The 23,422-nt window shown below is 47.0% G+C and overlaps 1 protein-coding gene across 3 annotated transcripts in view; it reads left to right on the top strand.

The window, feature by feature from the left end:
• ANKRD11 (ankyrin repeat domain containing 11) overlaps window positions 1-23,422 on the top strand; it is a 240,614-nt gene that overhangs the window by 170,188 nt on the left and 47,004 nt on the right. For all 3 annotated transcript variants that reach the window (XM_075009252.1, XM_075009253.1, XM_075009251.1), the window contains exon 3: window positions 4,116-4,260. In XM_075009252.1, coding sequence (XP_074865353.1) covers window positions 4,174-4,260 — 87 coding nt within the window. In that variant the 5' untranslated portion in view covers window positions 4,116-4,173. The remainder of the gene's footprint in view (window positions 1-4,115; window positions 4,261-23,422) is intronic.

Below are 23,422 nucleotides of genomic sequence, written 5' to 3'. Positions count from 1 at the left end.
GAGTGGAGTAGAATGGGTGGTTTGTCCAGTTTTCAGATTAGGAGGGATTGGAGCCAAATTGTATGTAATACTAATGTCCCTCTGTTAGTCCTGCTTGCATGCATATGTCAGCAGCGGTCTTCACTGTTTTTATCAGGGGGTAGCTTTTACAAACTGGGCATTTGTACCTCCCCTCTGACTTTTATAAACTGTGCTTAAAAATGAAATGAGGATTGCAAGCATTATTGTTAATTGTTATGCAAATCTAATACTCCCTCCAAGCTGTTAAATAGGCCAGTGCTCTGTTTACATGAAGAAGCAGCCAGCTTTCCAAGTGTAATGAGTCAGCTAGATGAACAGAAGGGGTGCGGAATTAATCTGGCACTCGTCTGGCCTTTTCTCAGTTAAACAGGTTTTCCAAGCTCCACGTGAATAGGTATGTACCCAGGTTACAAACTGCCACAGTGACAGCCAGTGCGGACAGATTTTTTCAAGAATAAATTGGTGATACAGGTGACCATAAAAAACAATTTTACTTGGAGGTATTTGAAATGGAATTGCAAATGGGGCAAGCTTTGTAATGTGACCTAGTCAGTGTGTGTTATAGGGCAGAGTGTTGCTACCCAATCCTGTTCTTGCATTACTATAACTACAGTGCATGAGGCTGTTCTGTGATGTGTTTAAATATTCCCATGTAGCCTGACTGAATTTCGAACATTAACAGCACGTCCTTTGAATCTTCATCACTAAGATTTTCATGCTGTTGTGAAAGTGCATATACTCAAAAGAGTCGTTGACCTCTGCGAGCATTAGAACGTTACACATGTTCCATTCATCACCCCAGTGTCAGCCATCCCCCGCTCACAAACACACGTGTCTCTTTTTCCTTATTAGTGTGACTCAGCTCAAGTCCTGGGTTATTACCAGGACTAATAGGATGAGCTTAAGAAAGGAATACAGAGGTTGGGCAAATCAGGGAAAACTCTCTGCTGTTGAGATGTGAGAGATAGTAAATAACCTACCAGAGGAAGTGGTGAGAACAAGGTGCGGGGAAGTAATGACTTTTACTGGACCAGCTTCCATTGATGAGCCAGACTAGCTTTGGTTGAGATGGAAATGCTAGCAATCGTTAGAGGCTACTAGACGAGACACCAGAAAACACTATGTAGGGAACAATCCTATAGTTCAGGTTTCTAGAGATGGACTTGGTGGTTTGTAGTGGGTGCCTGCGATCTCTGCGTCAAGTCACGTGTGGATGATTTTCTCCACTGCGTTAGGGCTCAACGTCTTTTTGTTATTCTTAAAGGTTGTATGTTGCCTAATCTATGTGAACCAAATCAGTAATGCTGTTCTGTCATAGTACCAGGGACTCTCAGTCTTCACTGGAGGGGTTTCTGAGTTCCAACAGTTAGATTTTTCTGGGCATTATAGGTTGATAAGACTAACTTTCTTTTCAAGGTGCTGCTTATCGTCACTTTTCATCAGCATTTTGACATGAGCTCCTATGTGTTCTTTGTTGGCTTCATGCCCTGGTTATGCCGTGCAGTGGGACTGTGGAAACATCCCAGTGTGAGGTGGGCATGCTACTCCAAAAGGCCTGGTCAGGAGTATTTCGCTTCAATATTAATAGAAATGTTTCTTTTCCTGTGCTTTCATGTGAGCAATCTTATGGATTCCTCCCCACTCATAATTTCTAGGAAGAGTGGTGAGGAATGCTTTCCAACCTCCTTTGTATGTTCTGTCCCTGCTCTCTCCACAGAGAATGTGTGGCAGTCAGGGATGTCATTTTGGCTCCCTCCATTTTAGAAAGGAGGCGTGCAGTGTCCTTACTGTGCATCTCTGGTACCCGGCATAGCTGAGCTCTGGACTGTACACCTACTGGGAGGTGGGAGCCACAGCCAGGGAGACTTCCAGGTCCCTTTTACATTTCTTAAATAGTGGATTCATTTTCCTCAGCCACCTGTGTGTTGAGAGCAGAGACTGACATGGCTGCTCTGAAGAAAGCCAAGTCTTGCTTTATAATATCTCTGTTAAATGATGTGTCTCAGCATTGCCCATAGATAGCATTTGGTTGGCAAACTTCTGTTGCTGTAGGGGTAGGAAAGGGTCAGGTAACATTTCTGTAAGTTTTAAAAACGAATCTAAGCCTGTTGTCAGTGGGGTGGACGGGGCCAATAGTTTCCAATCATGTTTACAACATTCAGATCTTCCCAGGGAGTTTTTCGAAAGTAAATGGAATGATTGTTTCTGTTACAGTAGTGCTTGGGACAAGGGTCCCCTGGTGCTAGTTGCTGCAGACGTATTACAAGAGAGAGCTACCTGCTGCCCCAAAGTGCTCCCAGTCTGAGACAAGAGACAGCAGGTGGACACAGACAGGTTGGGGGAGTACAATGAAACAATGAGACAGTCTTGGTCAGCAGGACAGGCAGTGGTCTTAGCACACCAGCAGCCTGAGTACTGCCAAGTTTTTTGTAGGATTCCTGGCAGAGGAGAGTTTTAAAGAGAGGTTTGAAGGAGGAGGTGTTACTGATGCAGAGCCCTGCCTGAGCGTGAGCTGCAGGCAGTCTGGGAAAGGCATGAGTAAGATTGTTTAAAAATTTAACAAGCAGATGATGGCTCGTGCTGGCTTCTAGTTGAAGGTTCGATTCCTACCTCCAATACTGAATGTGAGATCCAATAGGTGAGGAAGGGCCTTGAGGGCCAAGACAGGTAACTTACATGACAGAAGCCAATGGATGCATGCAAAGAGAAGACTGGTCAAAACGATGGGCTGGGAAGATGATCTTTGCCGCAGAATGTGATGTAAGTCAGAGGCCTCACTGTCCAGACTGAAAATAGGCAGAAGAGGAGCGATGGATATTTAGTCATCCTCATGTGGGTTTCAGCCCCCTTTAATTGTGGGCCTTAAAGCTTTTCAGGCAGCCAAAAATTGGTAGGAGGTTTTGATTTTTCCTCCCATCTTGCTTCTGTTAGCTCCCTCGTCCCTACTCACATTTTTCCCAGACTCTGAATGGTGCTCTGGAACGACCGTCTGCTCCCGAACAGCTTCCTGCAATTGTACTTTTAAAAAAAATCTAACATTAAAAAATTCATGGGTGCAATGTGTTATGCCATCAGGTGGCAATTATCAGGGGAAAGATTTTTCAAATACCCCCCGTACACCATTTCAGCCTAAGTATAATAAGAGTTGTGCTTCAGACTAAGGACCCAAATCAAGCCCTAAAGTAGACTGTTGTGCGGATGCTTTTTAGCCTCCAGCCTCAGGAGAGGAGATTTTTGTTCCCCCAAAAGGCCTTGCCTGCCCTGGCTCCAGGCCACATTTCTGATCTTGGTTACAACACATACTTCTGTGTACTTCAGATGTCAGTTGTCTTTTCAGCTCTGTAACCAGGCAACACATGGCACAGGCAACAGAGCTCTTTGTTGTTCTCCTGAATTGTGCCTTACCTAGGCTGGGGCACAATGGCAGTTCGAAGACTGAAGGGGCTTGGGCAGCTTCTCTGAAAACCTTTCAGGGACCAATGCACCTTGTGTTTGCATCCTCGCTTTTTCTCTTGAGATGAGAAACTGGTCCATACAAAAGGCATGTTTTATAAGTGGACTTTGTAATTCTCCATATATTAATTGCCTTGTGTATTAGTCCCTTGACACCAGAAGAATCCACAGGAGTGATGATAAATTCTGTAGGCACAAATAGTTAACCTTAATACTAAAATACTTGTACATGGGTCCCATCTTTACGATCCAGGGCCTTAATTTTCTGTGCTGGAGGTCAGTGTAGCTGTGAGAAGCCTCACATGGGAATTGAGTAGTTCTATACACAAAGTAAGGGTATCGCTTTCCGTTTGAGTTGAGTCTGTTGCAATGACTATCCTTGGTGCCTCAGAGAGAAATTAACATGAAACAGTCTCTCAGAAGCAGCCCAGTGCATAGAATGCATGTGGCTGTTTTCGCCCTTAAAAATTGTACTTGCCCTTGGCCCTGCTTTGAGGTGGTACGCTGGGATGCTTGCACTTGTGCTGGGACCTCCGCATAATGGCTTGGCTTCCTGCAAGAGGAAGGGTCCTGTATTATCTCTTTTAAATGGTCTTTTATAAATGCCTGATCCTTGATTTTTTTTTCCTCTCTCTAAACAGACAGTTGATGACGAGGCGATGGCAGCATAAATGAAGATCAAGTAAGGAAGGTAGAACGATGCCCAAGGGTGGGTGTTCTAAAACACCACAGTCAGAAGATTTCGCTCTCAGCAACGACATGGTGGAGAAACAAACGGGGAAAAAGGTAGCGTGCTTGTTTTTTCGTATTCACCTTCCTTTAGAGGGGGCTGATTCGCAGTGAGACGCTGGGAGTTGGTAGCATCCGGCCATTCGTAAGCCGCTCCTGTATTTGCTGTGCCCAGACATTGCCCAACATTGTATCAGCAGATGACGTTGAGTCTGAATCAAATAATATTTGTACGGCGAAGACATGCCAGCTGATAAGGAATCTGCTTATTGTGTGCTGCGCTTTGGCCCATATCTCCTGTGTCTCTAATACCCATTGGGAGGTACTGGAGCTACCTGGTAGAGACTTGACACCCTTGGGGAAGGGTGTTCAGTAAAACTGTAGTGATCTTTAAAGTTTTCAGATTTAAAGAACCATTGCAGGGACAAACAGTGCAGTGAAATCCTAAGTACTGTGTGAATGTCGCTAGGGGAGGAGCTCATCTCTTTTTGCATACTGTTCTTGTGCTCACAACTGGAGTATCCGTGTGAGAATCTGAGCTGTGCTGAGCACACCTGGACATCTGCTGTGCTCTAATAATGAATGACCAGTTTAGATACTTCAGTAGCTCTGTGGAAAATATGCTGTTTGGATTTTAATTAAAGCTTCTGAGGTTTGATCTGTGCTAAGCACTACAGATGAGGTTACCGAAATGAAAATTAGTATTGAAGGCGGCTGATGCTGCTTTCCCATTTCACCCCCAACATAAATGCTGCTCGTTTTGCTCCAAACCTGAGCTCCTATCCCTGCTCCCCAGCTTTTTGATGGTCCTCAGAAGCGCTTCCCTGGATAACAGTGAAGTCTAGAGGCAGCTTCTGTTGTTGAATTGTGTATAAAAAGCCATTTTTAATTAAAATAGTGGAAACCAAAGTGTATCCAGTTGTTAGTCCACGAGAGAGCCAGATATTGCTAACTCTTTCCTTCTGACCCCTGTCCCGGTTTGTGCGGTGTTTCCTACCTCTGAAGCTGTTGGAACTTCTGATAGGTCAATCAGGGCTTTATTTGCAAATAAAGAGTTTGCCAGTTATTTTCCCACCCTCTGTTTCTCCCTTTTCGCCAGCTTCCCTTTGTTGACCCTCTTCTCTTCCACATTGCCATTCTGCGTTGCCTTTTTTCGCATCTTTTCCTCTCCATTTCCTGGTCCTTCTCCCTCCTGGGGTTCCCACAGGACTGTTTCTGATGGTTTGTAAGAATGACTTGCAGTTTCCAGCCATGTGCTCTCCCTTCAGTAGTACCTGCAGCATTGGAGCGGTGCTAATGTTGTTTAATCTCTCTAGGCTGTGATTATCACTGTGGTGTCTATGTGCCAGCGCTCTTCTTCCCACTCAGTATTAGAACGTGGGCTGCAGGATTACCGGGGTGCTGCAGAATGGGGTTTATCCAAGACGTCGATCAGTTGCAGATGTTTTTCAGAGTTTCAATAGCGAGGAGATGCTGCCCTCTGCCAGTTTCTGTTCTGCCTCCGGTTGACTGCTGGATGAAAAGTCCTGGATTCCCCAGGGCTGATCGTTACCTTGGTCCCCAGCGCGGCCTCCGTTGGCTTCTTTGCAAATGACAACATACCCTGGAATTTTGTAAATGTTGAAGGGTCGTATTGACCATTCAGCCCAGAAAGGGGTTTTGGGCTTTTCAGGTGAAGTGGCAAAAGGAGAAAGGCAGAGCAGATGTGTCACTGCAACATTTCAGACGGGAGTTGGATATCCCATGGCAAGGTAGCGTCTGCTCACTTCCCTTTCTGTTGCTGTGCATGGGGCAGACAGAAATGTCCCAGGCAGGGTGACTTCTAGAACACAAGGTACTTACGGGGAAGAGTGCAAACATTGGGAACAGTAGTCTTGAATGTGGAGAAATGATGGCAGAGTGCTGCTGTGTTGTCCCGTGAAGATACCTGACTTTGCCCTGACTACTTCCTGGCAAGTGATGCTGGAAGCTGATCACTAGCACCAATTACTCTAGAATACAAAGCTGAGGGTTTGACATGTCTGTGTATGGAGTAGGTACATCAAAGGGCACAAGGAATAGTTTTATTTGACTGATATTGCAAATAGGAAGTCTGGGGACTTTAGCTTGTTTCTGTGTTGCCTCAGTTCAGACCTTGTGGGGTAACCTTATTTAATGTGGACAGAGAATACAGCCTCTCGACTTGCTTAATTCTGGTGGTCTTGCCCTGCGAAGAAATTTGCAGACCGTAGTCAGCTAGGGACTGAGCATTGATCCAGGTTGATTGGCTGAAGGCTGATGTACAGCAAATCATCACTTTCTCTGCAAGGGTGGAATGGTGACTTAGCGCATAAGCTGCTGACAGTTAGACTTTGTTTTTCCAGAGATTGTTGTATGGACACTAAAGTGGGTACAACAACTTTTGACTTGTTGTTTGTCATCACCTCCGCCTGTAATTCCTCCTGCCCTGAGTCTAGGATGGTAGCTGAAAGACTGTGCCTTCGTCGGTCAATAAATTAAGTCGGCTGGAGATCTAGGCACCATATACGCTTGGATTGAAATATAATTTCAGGATAATCATGATTAAAATATAAAAAGGCAAAACAGTAATTTCGACATTTAAGGTCTTCTCATTGCAAACCTAACATGAGATTGTTTGAACATTAAAAAAAGCCTTATGTTGTTACTTATTGGGACACCAACTTTAAAAAATAGGGTGAGGATGTTTTGACCTTTATTACAGACTTGACTACCCCATGGCCTGGCTGCTACAGGTTCTGTGCTACAGGATGGTAATAGGGCTAGACTCCAGCTGCATTCTTCTGCAGCAGGCTGTTGCTATGTTGAAGCACGCATAAACCTGTTCCCTTTTCATTGCAGTGCTAATTAAGAAGTAGGAGAGCTTCCCCACTCCAGCTGTAACCCCTTAGTAGTCTTCAGCATTGATGTTTTAGTAGTTTCTGATACCTTAGTTATTCTGCAGTGGCCAGGGGAGTGAGCTAGGTTGAAAAACAGTCCTCCAGAGGTAGCGTGTGCGTGGGCAGAGGGAGCGGTGTCAGGTCTCTCCATCCTCCCACACTTCTGCAAGCGCTGACCTATCCTTACATTGCTTGCTTTGCTGGGATTGTCCGGAGGTGGGGGGTTCCCTGCTTCTTCCTGTCTCTCCCTGCCCCCAAGCCTCCACAGCTTGCTTGGTGCCTCTCCCTGGTAGACAGGTCCGGGTGGGAAGCAGAGGGGGTGGTGGGATGGGGGCACTTTGCATGCTGCAAGAGGGTGACCTCTCTGGGGCGCTGGCTCCATGCAGTGCAGCTGTTGTCAGTGACAGAGCCTCTCGGGGAAGGCAGCATTGCTTGCCCTGCTCTGCCCTGGATGTTGGGGACAGAGCAGGTGAGAAGGTACAGGAGGAGAAGGGCTGTGTCCGTCCGTCGTCCTCCGTAAATCTGGTGAGGAGAACATGGTGGCCCTGGTCAGTGTGCAGGGCTGGGGGGTCACTAGCAACAGTACTGGGAGCAGGTTCCCTGCCTTCTGTTCAGCCAGGCAGTAGACACACTGACTGTGTGCCCCTTCACTTGCTAAGATGTCTGAGGATGTAGGACCTCTAGGGAAAGAATGTGCTGAGAGTCGGCCAGGGCCAGCTACAGCCAGGCCTAGATGCATGTAATCCCCACACCAGTGTGCTCAGTCCTCTAGGCGCTGGCAGGATTGGCTGCCTACCTAGCCCAAGAGTTGTTGGAAAGATCTTCTCAGAGGTGACATGTACAGCAGGGGGTGGCAACCCCTGGCACGCATGCCAAGATTGGCTCTCCAGCTGTTTTTTAGTGGCATGAGGTGGGAGCTCAGCCCCAACCTTCCTCCCCCCATGCAGCAGGTGAGCAGAGAGGGGTGGGTGAACCCAGCACTCCAAACCACCCAGAGGGGCAGGCACGGCACCTGTACCACCCCTCTCACTGCCTGTTGTGTCTATGTGGAGCAGAAAACTTGGTAACTCAGGAGGTGGGGTGGGACAAGGCTGTCGGCATGTTCGGAAGCATTTTGTGGGGCTCGTGGGACACTCCTAGCCCCAGATTCTGCTGGGGCTGTGGGTGGGGCTCCATGTCCCAGCCGGATTCCCATGGCTGTCCCGACCAGGATCTGTGGGGATTGCTGGTAGGGCACCCCAGTTTGGTCTGCAGGACTGTCTCGGTTGGCTTCCCTGTCCAGCTCTCCGATCGCTGCTGACTTCCCACAGTTGTGCAGGCTGTTGGTGGGGAGCTCCATGCCCTGGCTGGCAACAGGGGGCTCCACGCCCCTGCCAGCATTGCAGGGCTCTGCCCCAGCAGGGGACTGCCCTGGCCAGGGTTCCCACGGCTGCAGGACTCTGTGCCCCAGACGGGCTCCCTGCTGTTTCCCTGCTGCGGGGCTCTAGACTGGGGCTGGGCTCCCCGCAGTGGGGCTCCCCACCCTGGCTCCCTGCCCTGGGGCTCCCCCGAGACTCCTCAGAATGGGCTGCCAGCGGGACACTCTGCCACCTGGAGGGCTTTGCTCTGGTCTGCATAGCTGGAGCGCTCTGGTCCAGCCACGTTGATTGTTGTGCTGGACAAGGAATGTTGCTGGATGGGGGAGTTTCAGCCTGTATTTTAGCAGTGGTTGCTTTCCAGCTCTTTGCTGACTCAGTCCACTGATCAAACAGTAAGAAAACATGAGGTGGGTGAGGGCCAAGAGGGATCCTGATGTGGTGGGGCAGAGCCTGGCCCAAGAGGGATTCTGGCAGGGGGCTGGTTCAGCAACTGCGCTTGGGCCCTGGGTCTGCATTGCCCTTGGCATGTTCCCTTGGAGTCTGAGGGGCGGGTGTCTCTCATATCTGCCTCTTCTTCCTCCTCCTATTCACCCCCCTGCCCCACAGAGAGGGGGTCAGGGATGTCTCATGTCCCCCCCGCATTCCCCTGTGGACAGATGGGGGGCAGTCTAGGGTGGGATTGAAGACAAACAATCAAGCTCTGCACCTTTATTTATTAATGAGGCTGTTACAAGTAAGACTATTAATGACTTTAAAAAGTATCACCAGTGCTTAGACAGTACATAGAGGTCAAAAGGTCATATTTCAGCACTCCGCCTTGGAAAGGTTGCTGACCCTGATGCAAGGTGATCTCTCTCTCCCTTCCCCCCCCGGCCAAATACATTATTTTCCCCCTCACCACCCACTCTCGGCAGATACGGGTTATGTCTGCATCAGACCTTGGTGGGCTGCATGTACAGTAAACCCTCAAGTTATGCAGGGGTTGCATTTCTGCAACCCCACCATAAGTCAGATTTTCATGCAAATTGAGGGGAGGGCCTTCAGGAGCTGGGCAACTGACTAGCCCAGGTGGGCTAGTCTGTTTCCTGGCTCCCAGAGTGGCAGAGACCCAGGAACCAGGGGGCAGCCTGGTTCCAACCTCTTGACGTTTGCCTGTCACATTAACCTGAGACATGCACAACTCAATTGCACGTATCTTGAGGGTTTATTGTACTTGAAAACTTTGTCTCCTGTGGTGTTCCCCCTAATGGGAGGAAATATCTCTCCTGAGGTTAGCCAGGGAGAACAGTCTGGTGTGGGGGCGGGGTCTGGTGAGGAGTGCCTCTAATACTGTTCCCATGTGTTGTAGAGGTTCTTAAAATATTCTGAAGCACAGATTCCCAACCTATGGGTCGGGACCCAAACATGGTCTAAGGGTCACCATATGGGGGGGCTCTGAGCTGCATGTGGCTCTTTAAGGAGCCATTTGCAGCTCCTGCTGCAGCTGCTGCTCACTCCTCTGGCTACCAGTTCCTGACCTGCCACACTGAAATGGAATTCCATTTAATTGGTTTAAAGGCCAGCAGGAGGGATGCAGACATTAAACTGAGTCCCAGTTCAGCCCAGTAGGGCGGGGAACTCCCCATGTTGCAGGTGGGGGAAGGGAGTAGGAGGCTTGGGGGGAGCCCTGCGGAGGGGGTAGTGGTGGTGGCAGCCCGGTGAAGGAGCAGCAATGGGCAAGTAGCCGTGCTCTTGTGTGTTAGCAGTGGGGGGCACGTTTTGGGGCTGTGAGGGGTTTAAGCTTGGGGGTGGGGGAAAAATCAAGATTTATAAAAATCACCCCCCCCACACACCACCACCCAGTTTCTAATTTCCTTGGGTCATAAAGTCTTACTCAGTTGTCAAAATTGGTCGCTGTCTCGAAAAGGTTGGGAACCGTTGCTCCAGGCTCCTGCTTCCAGATCGTTAATAAAGATGTTAAACACCACGCCGAGAATCTGAGTGAAGCATTTTTAAATGTTAGACCAGTTTGTAAAAGATGGATTTAAAAAAAAAAAAAAAAGAACAAAAGCCCTCATCTCCTTTATATTTCAGCTTTCTGATGTCAGAAACCTTCCAGTTCATCAGTCATCTGTCAAGTGCTCCCAGGGGAAGGAGAGGACCAGCATAGGCACACCAGGATCCAAGCCCATTCTACTCTCTGCCATCACCTTTTGCACATCACCTTTAAATTCATTAAACAAATGCAAAAACTGCTGGACAAAACAGCTCCCCATCTTACATTATTCTTGTGCAGGGACACATTCTCAAAAGGCTTTCTTTTGGTGCTCCTTCCTTCTCTAGTAAGGACAGCACTAGTTCCCCCTACAGCAAGGATTCCCACCCTATGGGACAGGACCCAAACATGAGTCACCATTAGGTTTTCTAAAGGTCACCAGCTGGGCAGCTCCGAGCTGCATGTGGTTCTTTAAGGAGCTATTTGCAGCTCCTGCTACTGCTGCTGCTCACTGCTCCATCTCCCAGTCCCGACTTCCCATGCTGAAATGGAACTCAATTTATTTGGTTTAACGGCTGGCAGGAGGGATCCAGCCATTAAACCTATTCAGTTGAGTCCCCTTTCAGTGTGGCAGGGCAGGGAACAACCCATGCTGCGGGTGGGGGAAGGAAGTCCAAGGAGTGGGGGAGCTGCATGGAGGAGGCAGCGGTGGCCCAGCAAAGGAGTTGGGGCGGGGGGGCATCAGCAGTGCTTGTATGAGGTCGATGCAGGGGCAAATCAAGTTTTATAAAAAATTTTTCCCAGGGGAGAACCTCCCCCTGCCCCCCAGCTTTGAATTGCCTTGGGTCACAAAGTCTTATTGAATTGTCGACTGGGTCGCCGTCTTGAAAAGGTTGGGAACCGCTGTTCTCAAGAGTGAGACAGCTCTGCAGCTGTAGAGGCTGGTCCAGGTTGAACTTAGCCAGAGAGGGTTTGAAAAGCGCACCTATCTTCTGTACAGTTTGTTGTTTGTCTTACTGCAGTGTCTGGGAGCCCCAGTCGTAGACCAGAACCGCCATACGCTAAATGATGGACAGTCCAAAGCAGAGAAGTCCCTGCCCCAAAGAATTTGCTATTTAGTGTAAGGCAAACAAATGGAGGAACATAAGGAAATGGGGAGACCACGTTGGTCAGCATAACGAGCTATAGCCTTAGTATACCACAGGCTAATCCGAGCCAAACTTTTTGTGGGCTTCCCAGCAAAGAAGAGCTCTAAGGAGAGATTTGAAGGAGGCTGTGTTATTTCTGCAGAAGTTTATGGGGCGCTCCACCCAAGCATGCAGGGCAGCCTGAGGGGGCATGAAAGTGATCATTTGAGAATGTAACAAGTGGCCTGTAGCGGCTGCTGTCTTGGACTTGATCGGAGGCAGGTGTTGGCCTTTCAGTACTGGATGAGAGATGATAGGTAGGGTGAGGATATACCATGAAAGTGAAAATAAGCAGCTTCTGTTTGATACTTCAGAGAAGAAGCAGTCAGTGCATGGATACAAGAGTGATATGGTCCAAACAATGAGCTAGGCAGGTGATCTTTGCGGCAGCCTTCTCAGTGGATACGAGCAATACAAGACTGTGTTTGTCAAGGCCAGAGAGAAGGCTATTACAGTAAGCACAGTACGAGAGGATGATGCTGAAAGAGCGTTTTTATGTGCCTGGATAGGAAAGGCTGTATCTTAGCGACGTTGTTCAGAAGAAGTCTGAGAGACACAGGCTTTGTCTACATTGCAGGCATTACAAATTTTTTTCTGTTGAAATTCACCCCCGAGAAGCAGTGACTAGGTCAATAGATCTGGCAGTGCTACTACTGTTGATCTGGTGATGGTTGGCTTAGCCATATTTCTTGGGAAGTGAAGTTGTCACATCCCTGAGTGCCACAGATAGGTTGACTTCCGTTTCAGATGTAGATGAGGCCTTGGACACAGCCTGGGTAAGACATTTCTTCATGTAGCCTTCACAGATCCCCATTCCACACTTCCTGCTTCAAAACTGGATCAAAGTACATTAGGGAACTGCCAATGCACAACAGCAGGGTCCGTGCAAGCAGTTAGGGCACTGCCCCTGTCAGCCAGTGAGAGTTAGATTTACATCCAGTTTGCTGGGCACTAACAATTTGTGTAGATTAAGACCTCAGCCTGCGTTAGAGAAATTACTTTGTTTTCTGTAGGTTTAAAAGCTGGAGGAGAGACCATAGTCAGCATCCAGTGTGGCATCCTGCGTAACAGAGGTTATAGGACCTCACTCTATTAACTCCTTCTTCAGGCCCCACCACTGAGCAGGTTTAGAAAACAATCCATTCTTGCTTTTAAAATTGCCATTGACGGAGAATCGTCCAGCCCCACTCTACATGCCTTGGTGAGAGTTTGCCAGAGTTTGTTCTGTAGCGACTTCCATCATCCATGTAGGCTGTGGCAGAGGTGGCCTTTGAAAGGAGAGCAATCAGACTTCACTGAAAGAAAGGTCACCAGCTACAAATGGGTAAGTTGTGGAAGGTGGTGGTTGGAGGTGAAAAACAGGGGTGCGTTAGGCTAACCTAATGCCCTCCTCCAAGCTGTAGGGTAAACTTTTCTCTAAGGCTAAGTCTACTTTAGATGTAGAAAGTCAACCACAGACAGGTAATTTTACCTATGTCAATTGCATAGCTAAAATTGGCATCTGCACTTGACTAACATGTCTGTCTTTACAGGGAAAGGTCAACAGGAGAGTTTCTCCCTTTAACCTTCCTTACTCCTCACATCTTGCAAGGAGTACAAGGATTAACTGTGACCCTGAGAGCTTCCAAATTAGATGTACAAAATTGAACCCCAGAAGATGAACCCTGCGTGGGCTGATCTTTCACGAAGCGTAGATAAGTCCTAGGTCTCTCAAGTCCCACTTCAGAAAAGACCTGGCCTCTACGTGGCAAAGTCCTTTTGACTTTTAATGATACATTGATACCTTTAACAATGCAACTTGGGTGTCTAAGTTAGTGAGCTGCTTTGGAGAAGAAAGAAGCATGTTCTTATTGTTAGGGCTTTGGATTGGGGCTTGAGATAGATTCAGTTCCCATCTCTGCCAGTATGCTCTGTGTGTCCATGGGCAAGTCACCAGTTCCTTCTGTCCTTTAGTTCCTCATTTGTAAAAAGCTAATCTTTCTCCAACTATTTGCTTTTCTACTTAAATTGTAGACTGGGATTATCTCTCGCTCTGTGTGAGTACAGCACCTTGCACAATGGGCCCCTAGTCCTGGTATTACTACAAAGCAAATAACTGTCGTAATAGGAATTGGTGTAAGTGTTGTCATTCCCAATATGTGGCTAAACTCCCTTCGTCAAGGCTTTTACTCCCTATGGTTTAATTTTTTGTGATACAAGTGACATCTTTCCCTCCCTGAATTGACAGGTTGGTGCATTTCAAAAAGCATTTTGTATGGCCAGTCCAGTTGGTTAGGGCTTATCTTCACGACTGGGATAAGTCCACCTAAGTTATTCACATAGCTGGAGTAGGGTAACTTGGGTGGAGTCAGTGTAGTTTAGGTTAACTTTCTGCAGTGTCTTTGCTGTGCTGCATGATCAGTAGATAGATACTCTTCTATTGGCTTACCTTGCTCTCCTCAGGGAAAAAAACCAGGAGCCTGGTAGCACCATAGAGTTTATTATGGCGTAAGCTTTCCTGGGTGAAACACTTCATCAGGTGGACTAGAGTGGAAATACAAAGGCAGACGTGTGTAAGAAAATTACTGTAAAAGACAGTTACTGTCCATTGTAAATTAGGGTGATTAGCCAGGGTGCTTGTGGCCATTCAGGTGGCTGATGGGGAGATATGTATATCCACAGAGAGCGTGTTACCTCTGTAGAGCGTTAACCCATTTTGATCCTTATTGAGATCTTATTTATATAGTTTGGAATTTGCAAATTACTTTTCAATTCAGCTGTTTCTCTTTATAATTGAGTTTTGAAGTTTTGTTTTATTTTTTAAATAAGAAGATGACTACTTTTAAATCTAACGGATATTTTGGAGCATAAGCTTTCATGGGCAAAGACCTGCTTCATCAGATGCATCTGGTAAAGCGGGTCTTTGCCCACGAGAGCTTATGCTCCAAAATATGTTAGTCTATAAGGTGCCACAAGACTTCTTGTTGTTCTCGAAGGTACAGACTAACACGGTGACCTCTCTGATACTTTACCAAATTTCAAGGGAGTTCAGTGTTCCCTTACAGGTTATATATGTTCCCTGTCTTCTGCACCAAAGTATAGACAGGCACAAATCAGACCTGAAGAAACTTCCCCTCTGTGGATATCCCTGTCTCCTTATCAGTGACACTGAATGGCCACAATCACCCTGAGTGATCACCTTAATTTACAGTGGACTGGTAACTTCTTTCTTTTGCAGTAATTTTTTTTTTCTCTCTCTCTCTCTCTCTCTCACACACACACAGAGAGAGCTGTTGTATTTTCACTCCAGTTCACCTGATGATACGGGTTTTACCCACAAAAGCTTATTCCCTAATAAATCTCTAACATGCTACTGGACTTGGCATTGTTTTTACAGATATAGACTAGCATGGCTATCCCTCTGAGACTCTTCTCAGACAGCTGGAGCACCAGGGTCAACTGAAAAGCACTCTATCTTCAATTTATCAGGTCTGCACTAGACCAGCTAAATGGATACTTGCTGCATTGATTGCACTAAATGTTTTTATTCACCACTGCTTATTTTTCTTTAGTGTTGCAATGTGAAATACTATTGATCTAGTTTGCAGCACAAAGTGCTTTGGGGATTTCCATATGGTAATGAAAGTCTTTGCATGCGGGGCTAGGAAGATGATCAGTTTTGTGAACTGTACAGTGGGGCGGGGAGGGATAACTCAGTGGTTTGAGCACTGGTTTACTAAACCCAGGATTGTGAGCTCAATCCTTGAGGGAGCCATTTAGGGATCTGGGGTAAATAGGAGAAAAGGGGGGTGGGGTGCTGCTTTTTCCTGCAAGAGGGCAGGGGACTGGACTCAATGACCTCCTGAGGTCCCTTCCAGTTGTGTGAGATAGACGTGTGTCTCCAAAATGCAATTTCAGGGCAGTTCCAGGCAGAGCCCAACTGGTGGTGTCAATTGTTCAGGGTGTGTTCAGAGCAAAATCTATTTCTTAGCATCGGTTTGCACTTTGTTCGTGCCTTCAGGGTCATTTTTGCAATTATAAGAGCTAAAGAATGTTTTCCCCCATGAAAATTTAGAATTTGTAGCACAAGATTGTAGCCTAAAGAAACAAGTGACAGACTATTGAGCTCCAGAAAGCTGACCTAATCTGGACTATAAGGGGGGAGGGGGAAAAAACAAACAAACCTGTTACTGAGCCATATCATAAATGTGCACTTGGTGTTCAAAATGGCTGCTCCCACACTTTTGAACTTGTGTTCTGAATTTATTCTGTCCTCTGTAATTGTACCCTTTAACCTTACTACATGTTGAATAGTAACAGAGAGGAAGCCGTGCTAGTCTATACGCTATCAAAACAAAAAGCAGTCAAGTAGCACTTTGAAGACTAGCAAAATAGTTTTTTGGGTGAGCTTTTGTGGGACAGACCCACTTCTCCAGACGGTCTGAAGAAGTGGGTCTGTCCCACGAAAGCTCACCCAATAAACTATTTTGCTAGTCTTCAAAGTGCTACTTGGCTGCTTTTTGTGTTACTACACGTGTGTTACAGACCCTTATCGTAGAACCAGTCGAGTACATATTTGCTTGTCTAAATTAAGCAGACTTATATCACCTTCAGTATTATTGGTTAGAGATACTTGCAGTAGAGAGAAATTAGCATGTTCTAAAAATAACTGTGGTTTTGCCACCCAGAAAGAATACCTAAGAAATTGCTGGTAATCCCCTTATAATACACTTAATTCCGCAGTAGAATACTGCGAGGGGGGAGACAGTTGTTCTAGGTCACAGCCAATAATCACTGTGCCCAAAAGCATGAGGATTTGTGACATTTACATTTTGAACTCTAGTAGAGCAACTGGAGATGGTTTGAGTTTTATTTTTTTAACTCGTCCTGCAGTAAATCTTACTAATATCCCATAGCTCTAAGTTCCACAAGTTTAATATATTTAAGTATTTCTTTATGCATATTGTATTTAAACTGCCAAAGTGTGCGCATTCTTAATCCGTGATGTGTTCTATGGGGGAGCATTTTCACTGTCCTGTTGTTCAGTCGTTTTCTTTAATTTGATATTATCAGTGTACAGGCACCCAGGAGGTCTTACCTCCCCTCTTTCAGGACCCCTCAGGTCCCCAGGTGCTGAATGAGGGGAGGTCAGGCCTTCTGGCTGCCCTGTGGGGAAGAGGAGTCAAAGGGTATTGGCCTACTGGCTGGGCTTTCTTCCTAGCTGCCCTGAGCTGCCTGGGGCAGGGAGAGCTTCACTCCTGCAGGGCTGTTAGTCGGGCTCCATGTCTGGGGTCCCTGTGGCTGCCCAACCCCAGCCGGGCTCCCCAGCTTGGCTCACTGCCCCGGGGCTCCTCTGAATGGGCTGCCAGCAGGGCTCCCTGCCACCAGGAGGATTCCTCTGCAGCCCAGTGGCTGGAGCTCTTTGGTCCAGCAACATCTGTGGTCCTGCCAGACAAGAGAATTTCAACCTGCACTGTACTAATTCGTAAGAGAGGCACTATTGACTAGACCAGGGGAGAGCAAACTTTTTACATTGGCCACCTTTTTGTCCCTGCAGTTAGCAGGAGCCCCCCAACCTGTCTAATGTCATCCAAACGGATGGAAAGTTCAGTGATGTTCACATGAGAAATTAAAACGTTTCAGCAAGTGCCAGTCAGTCTGGAGAATGTAAAACCTTTATTAATCGGTGTATGAATGCGAACGCGTGTACGTGCAAACACTCCCATTTCTCGGTGGTTTTAAGGAGATGGGTGAGCCTGAGAGTCGGCAGCTGATGGTGCTGTGCTCCCTGACGAAATTCCCCACCCCGACTTTGCTCGCCCCGGCCGAGGCCGGGCATTTTGCATAGGCGAATGTTTTGGAACTTTCCCAAGAGTAATTTGAAGATTTGGCAATGTTGTCATTTGAAAATGTGTGAGAAATTTGGTTTCCAAAGTATCAGTTTAAATTGGTTATATGTTTACACTAACTTAAAAGGGTCAATAGAGCTTTGAAGTGACAGTGTAAGTCCAGCATCACAGTCAGTCTGCGTTTGCTACCAAGTTTGGCTGAAAGAAGAGCAACCAGCAACTGAGAGCGTTACGGGTTTTCTCCTGCTGAAATTTGTTTAAAGGTTTCAGTGAAAGAATCCTATTTTTTGTATGAAGTTCACTTGGCCCCTCACGTCCTGGAGCTCTCAGAGAGCTGTCTGCATTTCCTGGCCCAGTGCATGCAATATAAAATATATAAATAGGGTGACCACATTGCCCTACGGCAAATATGGGACACCAGCCTCCGGGGATGGGGGTAGGGTGGGGTCTGCTGTCCCATATCAGGGCTGCTGCTGCAGGGTGAGGCACCAGGGATGGAGGCTTATAGAACCCCCTGGTGGGTGGGTGTTCCAAACCCTCCCGGCGGGGGAGGGAATGAAGTGGGAGTTGCCCCCCACCCCCAGGCATGGGAGGCCAGAGAACAGTGCAGCTGACCCGTGGAGGGGCTTCCTGGCAGTGGGAGCTGCCTCCCGTGAGTGTAGGGCACCGAGGAACGCAGCAGCCTCCCAGTTTTGGAGTTGATCAGCAGTGGGGGCTGCCACAGTGGGGTGCCAGGGAATGGGGCAGCTGCCCCACAGAGGAGCTCCTCTGCAGCAGGAGCTGGTGTCACAAGATGCAGGGCTCCAGGGAACAGGGCAGCCACCAAATGGAGGAGCTCCCTGGCAGGAGAGGCTGCCACCCCAAGACACAGTGATGCCAGGGAACAGGAGCCCCGCAAAATATGGGACAATTTGCCTATTTTCTTAAAAATCCTCTTAGACAGCTTAAATAAGGAACTGTCCCAGTAAAAATGGGATGTATGGTCACTTTGGGTATAAATTGCTGCGGCCGAGGAGTGATTGAGCCATTAAGGGGTAGTCTTAGAAATGTCAGTTACGACTGGTGTTTCTTGCCCCTCTAGCAGGAGGTAGATCTCTTACTGTTCTGCGATACCACTCTTTGGCAGTTTGGTCTCCTGACCAGGGGCTAGAAACCAGCTTCCAGCCCACTTTCAAAGAAGTGAGAAGTGCTGTGGGTTTCTGGTTTGTGCCACGAACAGAAATGGAACTCATTTGGCTTGTGTCATCATGTCTGCGTTGAGCAGTTGGACCTAAGAAATAAGCAGTAGGAGAAGAGAAACTTGCATACAGTCTTCTGGTTTTATGGGATTGTCCAGTTGAGCGAACATATGAATATACGTGTTTTTGAAGTGTTCTCCAAGTTTTCTGGGGATGTCAGCAGGTCTGCATTGTGAGAATCACCTTATGTGGAAAGAAGGTGACCACTTAGCCCATGATGGCACTGCTGTGTTAGCATTTGCACTGCCACATCAACCTGGATGTGGGGCAAATTACCCTGCTGGTAATAAGACTCTGGCTGCTCACTCCGCATTTTGATTGTTGATTTGAATGGAACAAAGAAGAATCTAGTAGCTCAGGTGTTGAGCTTTTGCTTGCCAATCATTCCTGTCTGTGTCTTTCACCCTCCCTCCCTGACAGATGTAAACTGATCCCTGTCACTGACCTCGTAAGCCTTCTGATCTGTTTGGAATAGTAGCTGGCACAAAACATGGCATCGTTTGTTGTTGCAAACTATTTTTATTCACATCAGAAAATAAGACAGAAGTATTTTTCCAAACAGAACATTTCAACAAAATGGTAGTGTGTTTATTTTGGCTGCTTTCAATTTTTTCTGGCACCTTGATAACTTCTGCAATGAGGAAAATCTCTGTTTCTTATCTTGTACAAGCCTCTCCTTTTTTCTAGTTCCAAGTACTAAGTAATGTTTGTTACTGGCTCGTCTAACCACAAAAGCAGAGGCAGTCTTTGAAACAGCCAGAGCTCATACTGGAGAGCTATTAGACATGGGTCATGGAGCTTAATTTAAGAAATCCTTAGCTCCTAAATCTATTTTTAAGGTGCTAGTGTTGTGTTTGGAACATACATCACAGATGCCTAGCATTTTTAATGCAGCTTTAATATTGTGTGCCATTAGGCCAGTCAGACTGTCAATAATTTAAGGAAAAAGTGAATAGCATGAGCTGATGGGTGTAAACATAGCTTTTCAGAGCTGCACGTTGAGCCCTTACCAGATAAAGAAGGAGGAAGGAGCAATTTACACACAGTGACGACATTGTCTTATGACTGTGCTGGCACTATAAGCTATCTTCCAGGATCTTACAAGTCTGATGCAAAACAGCATGACTGGTGTTTGTGGAGGGGGGAGGGTAACAAGGAAATTTGTTAGTTTCTTTTGTCTGGGTTTCTTGCAATTATCTTGCATCAATTAAAGTGTTAAGATTATTTTATTTAGTGGATTTTTAAAAGTAAATCTAAATATTTATGGTCTCGCTTTTGTTCAAATATTGAAACTGTACGTTAATAAATGAGCAGTTTGGCTTTGCTTTGAAAGCAATGCTACAGATTTAAAATTTGTTGTTCTCTATTTGAATAAACCGGTTTCTCAGACATAAAGGAAGGTAAAGGTGATTTACACACACCTGCCCTTCCTGCTGAAGTACCAAGACAGAGCCTGATATCAGCTCTAAACAGTTCCTCTGACTTTATGCAACAGAGTCTCAATGGGGTATGCCTGCCCAGCCGCTGAGAGGTGCTTCCCTGTGGGGGTAAAGAACTCAGTCAAGCTAGTGCAGTCTCACAAGTGATGCGGCATGGCAGCACTGATCACTGTTTGGGCTGGATGCCTGAATCCAGCCCTGCCGGGTCATTAGGGTGCATACTGGGGCAGCTGGAGCAAGCCACTGCCAGGGCTGCTCTAGCCATACAGCTATTGTTATGCACTCACTCCAGCAGAGCTTACATGCGCCCATCTTTATCCAGTGACATGCCAAGCTCCTGTGAAGACGTGCTTAAATCTTTCTTCTGACGTGTTTTTTTCTGACTGGTCCTCGACTAATTGCTACTCCCCTGTCATCTGCTCCCACCTGACCGTTCTGAAGAATAGCCCCAACCCGCCATAGTATAAGTGTGAGAGACAATCACATAACAAAAGCTTTCGTTCATTTTTTATTTAAATTGCTGAATTACGGGCTTAAGCAGTTGTCATTCAACCACCCATCTATACTCTGCTCACAGTTCCCAGTGTCTTCTACACCACAGCACAATCCACATAACCACACCTTCATCCTGATTTGCAAGCAGCCACTCCTGAACTCCAGTGGTCTTGATTAGTTTGGGTATTTCAGTGATCCCTGCAGGGTTGGTACAGAGCAGTTCTGTGTGTGGTATGTGTAAGTCAATGAGGAATGTTGGCAGACTGCATGCGGTGGCTAGGAGACCCCAAAGAGCCAGGCTGGTCAAATGGGAATATGGGGGTGGGTTGCAGGTGGTGAGGTGTGGGGAGCTGCACTGAGCATCTGATATTTCAAAGCAGGAGTGTGCAGACTCTGGGGTGAGAAGAGGCTTTTGTGCAGGAAGAGGTCTAGAGGCAGTCTGATGTCTCAGCCTCAGTTCTCGCTACTGCATTGCCACACAGCTGCCATTAAGCCCTGCACAGGGAGATGCTTTTACCCATGTCCTGGAGCTGCCACAGGCTGGGAAGGAGGGTCCTTTCCTGCCAGCCGCAACAGGGAATGCTGCAGTGGGGGCAGCTCCATGTTGGGGTCAGCAAGGGGGATCCCAGCCTAGGCAGCTCTACTCTGGGGCCTGCAGGGAAGTGGCCAGTGCAGCATGTGCTGCTCCTGAGCATGGGTGTCACAGGGTTTTTGGGGACTGTGAAACCTCATCCCTCCTCTGACCCCCAGGAGCCAGATCTTCTGGCTGCTGCTGGGATACAGGGTAGTGCCCCGGGATAGGCATGAATGTTGTTAGTGCACTGATACGAAGGTGATGTCGCACATCCTCTCTGTGTCGCACATCATGTCCGCATTGCACACAGCAAAATTAATTCTGCTCAGGGCTGGATACAATTAGAGTGAATGCTGGTCTCACCTGGGAGGGGTCAGAGGATGAACTGCTCGGCCGGTGGTGCTGCCTCAGCTCTCTGAGGTGTGGAAGAAGCAACGTAATCAAAAGCCATTGGCGCACAGTGCAGATGCTGGTCTCTCCTTGCTGTGAGATCCGTTGCAATTGTAAGAGAGAAGTTTGCTGGAAGCAAGGGTGGCTATTTAGCAATAGGAACCCAAAGGAATGGGAGGAGAAGCAGGGATTCTCCCTGGAATGCCATATGCCGGGTTTGTATTTGGGGTATTTCTGTACTCATTGAGGGAAAAACACTCATGTGCTTCTGACTAGCTTGTTTATCCATGAGATTTGCGTCTTCTGTAGTAATTCTTGATAGCTGCAGGGTAAAGTGGATGGTCCCGTACGTCAGTGTTTCCCAAACTGAAAAACATTTGCATATACCTTTTGGGACTTCAGCCTTAGCACTGTACCCCCCTTCACCCAGTGCCTGTTTCCTGATTTTTGGTATTTTAATTTTACCCCCATGTCCCTTGAAATCCTTTTGCAGACCACAATTTGGGAAACACTGATCTACAGGACCCAAGTTACTGAACTTGGCCAACTAGCTGCATATGAATCTAGCAGATGGTTCAAGCTGAGAAGTGCGTTGACCCCTTTCTCTAGGGCAGTGGTTCTTAACTGGGGTGCATGATACCCTTTCTGGGGGAGCGAGACGTGCCAGATTTTTTTAGAAGGTAAATCATTGAAAACACAAATTAAGCACAGGCATGGAAGTACAACTACTTTGTTTCATCAAACCTATGTGTGAATTCAGTTAGCTGCTAACTGTTAGCACGTCAGTTACAGTTTACTTCCACAGCAAAACTCCGCAACATCTCTGGGTAGTACTTGCATATTTTTGTGTGCCTATTATACTGCTATTTGTGGTGAGTAATAACATGAAACTATTTTACATATATTTAATATGCATTTAAAAGCGTATAGGCCCCCCATCTCCATTTTTGATAAGGGGTGTGAGAATGTATTTTGAGAACCAAAGGGATGCAGGCTGCAGTAAGGGTTAAGAACCACTGCTCTAGAGGATGTCTGAGATGGAAATAGCTTCCATCCTCTATTTCCCCATGCAAATACCATGCTAGGAACAACCTTTGTTGTTATGCATGAACAGCTGGGATACCCCTGGTGGTAGTGAAGATTGTGAGGTAACTTGGGGATGTGGGAAAGCTAGATGTGAAATCTGCAGCTGACAGGACACATGGGCTGTTTCTGTTCACAGCAGAGAGCTCTTCCCCTTCTAGAGCCAGGCTGGGGCTTTGCAGTATGGTTTTTGATGCCAATATATGCAGAACAGACCGTTTTAAGGGTATTTTGTCTGGCTAGAGTACCAGTCCCTTTAGCAGGCTTATCAAGTGCCAGATTATTCCACAGACTTGCTCTGGAAGCATTGCATCTGGCAAGGGAAAACCCTCCTACTCAGTGTGGAGAAGGCAAGGACTTCAATATTGTTTTTGTTTCTCAGTGGGCCGATTTTGTCCCACCCACAGTGTGCATTGTCCCCCATACTCTGTTATCGTAATGAGGGTTGGAAAACCCTAACTACTGCTAGGGACTTTTACTCAAAAACTCCTCCCCCCAAAAAAACCTAGCTTACTACTATCACTTCCTGTTTCTCTCTGTCTCCTCACAACAGGAAGTGTTAATGTAACTCCAATTTAACTGTACATGATTTCTCACCACAGCATGGTGTCCTTTTGCCAGACAGGTCTTCCTTGCTCTTTTGCAACATCATCCTGGCATGTTTGCCTGGTAGAATACCAGACCTTTGTTGGCAAAGTGATAGTTTCTGCCTTCCTGGATACTTTCACTTAGATGTAGGCTTGGCAGAATTTTGT

The sequence above is a fragment of the Carettochelys insculpta genome, chromosome 14, assembly GCF_033958435.1.
Source record: "Carettochelys insculpta isolate YL-2023 chromosome 14, ASM3395843v1, whole genome shotgun sequence".
NCBI lineage: Eukaryota > Metazoa > Chordata > Testudines > Carettochelyidae > Carettochelys > Carettochelys insculpta.
The sequence above is the reverse complement of the archived record's forward strand: the minus strand, read 5'-3'. Positions and strand labels throughout refer to the sequence as shown.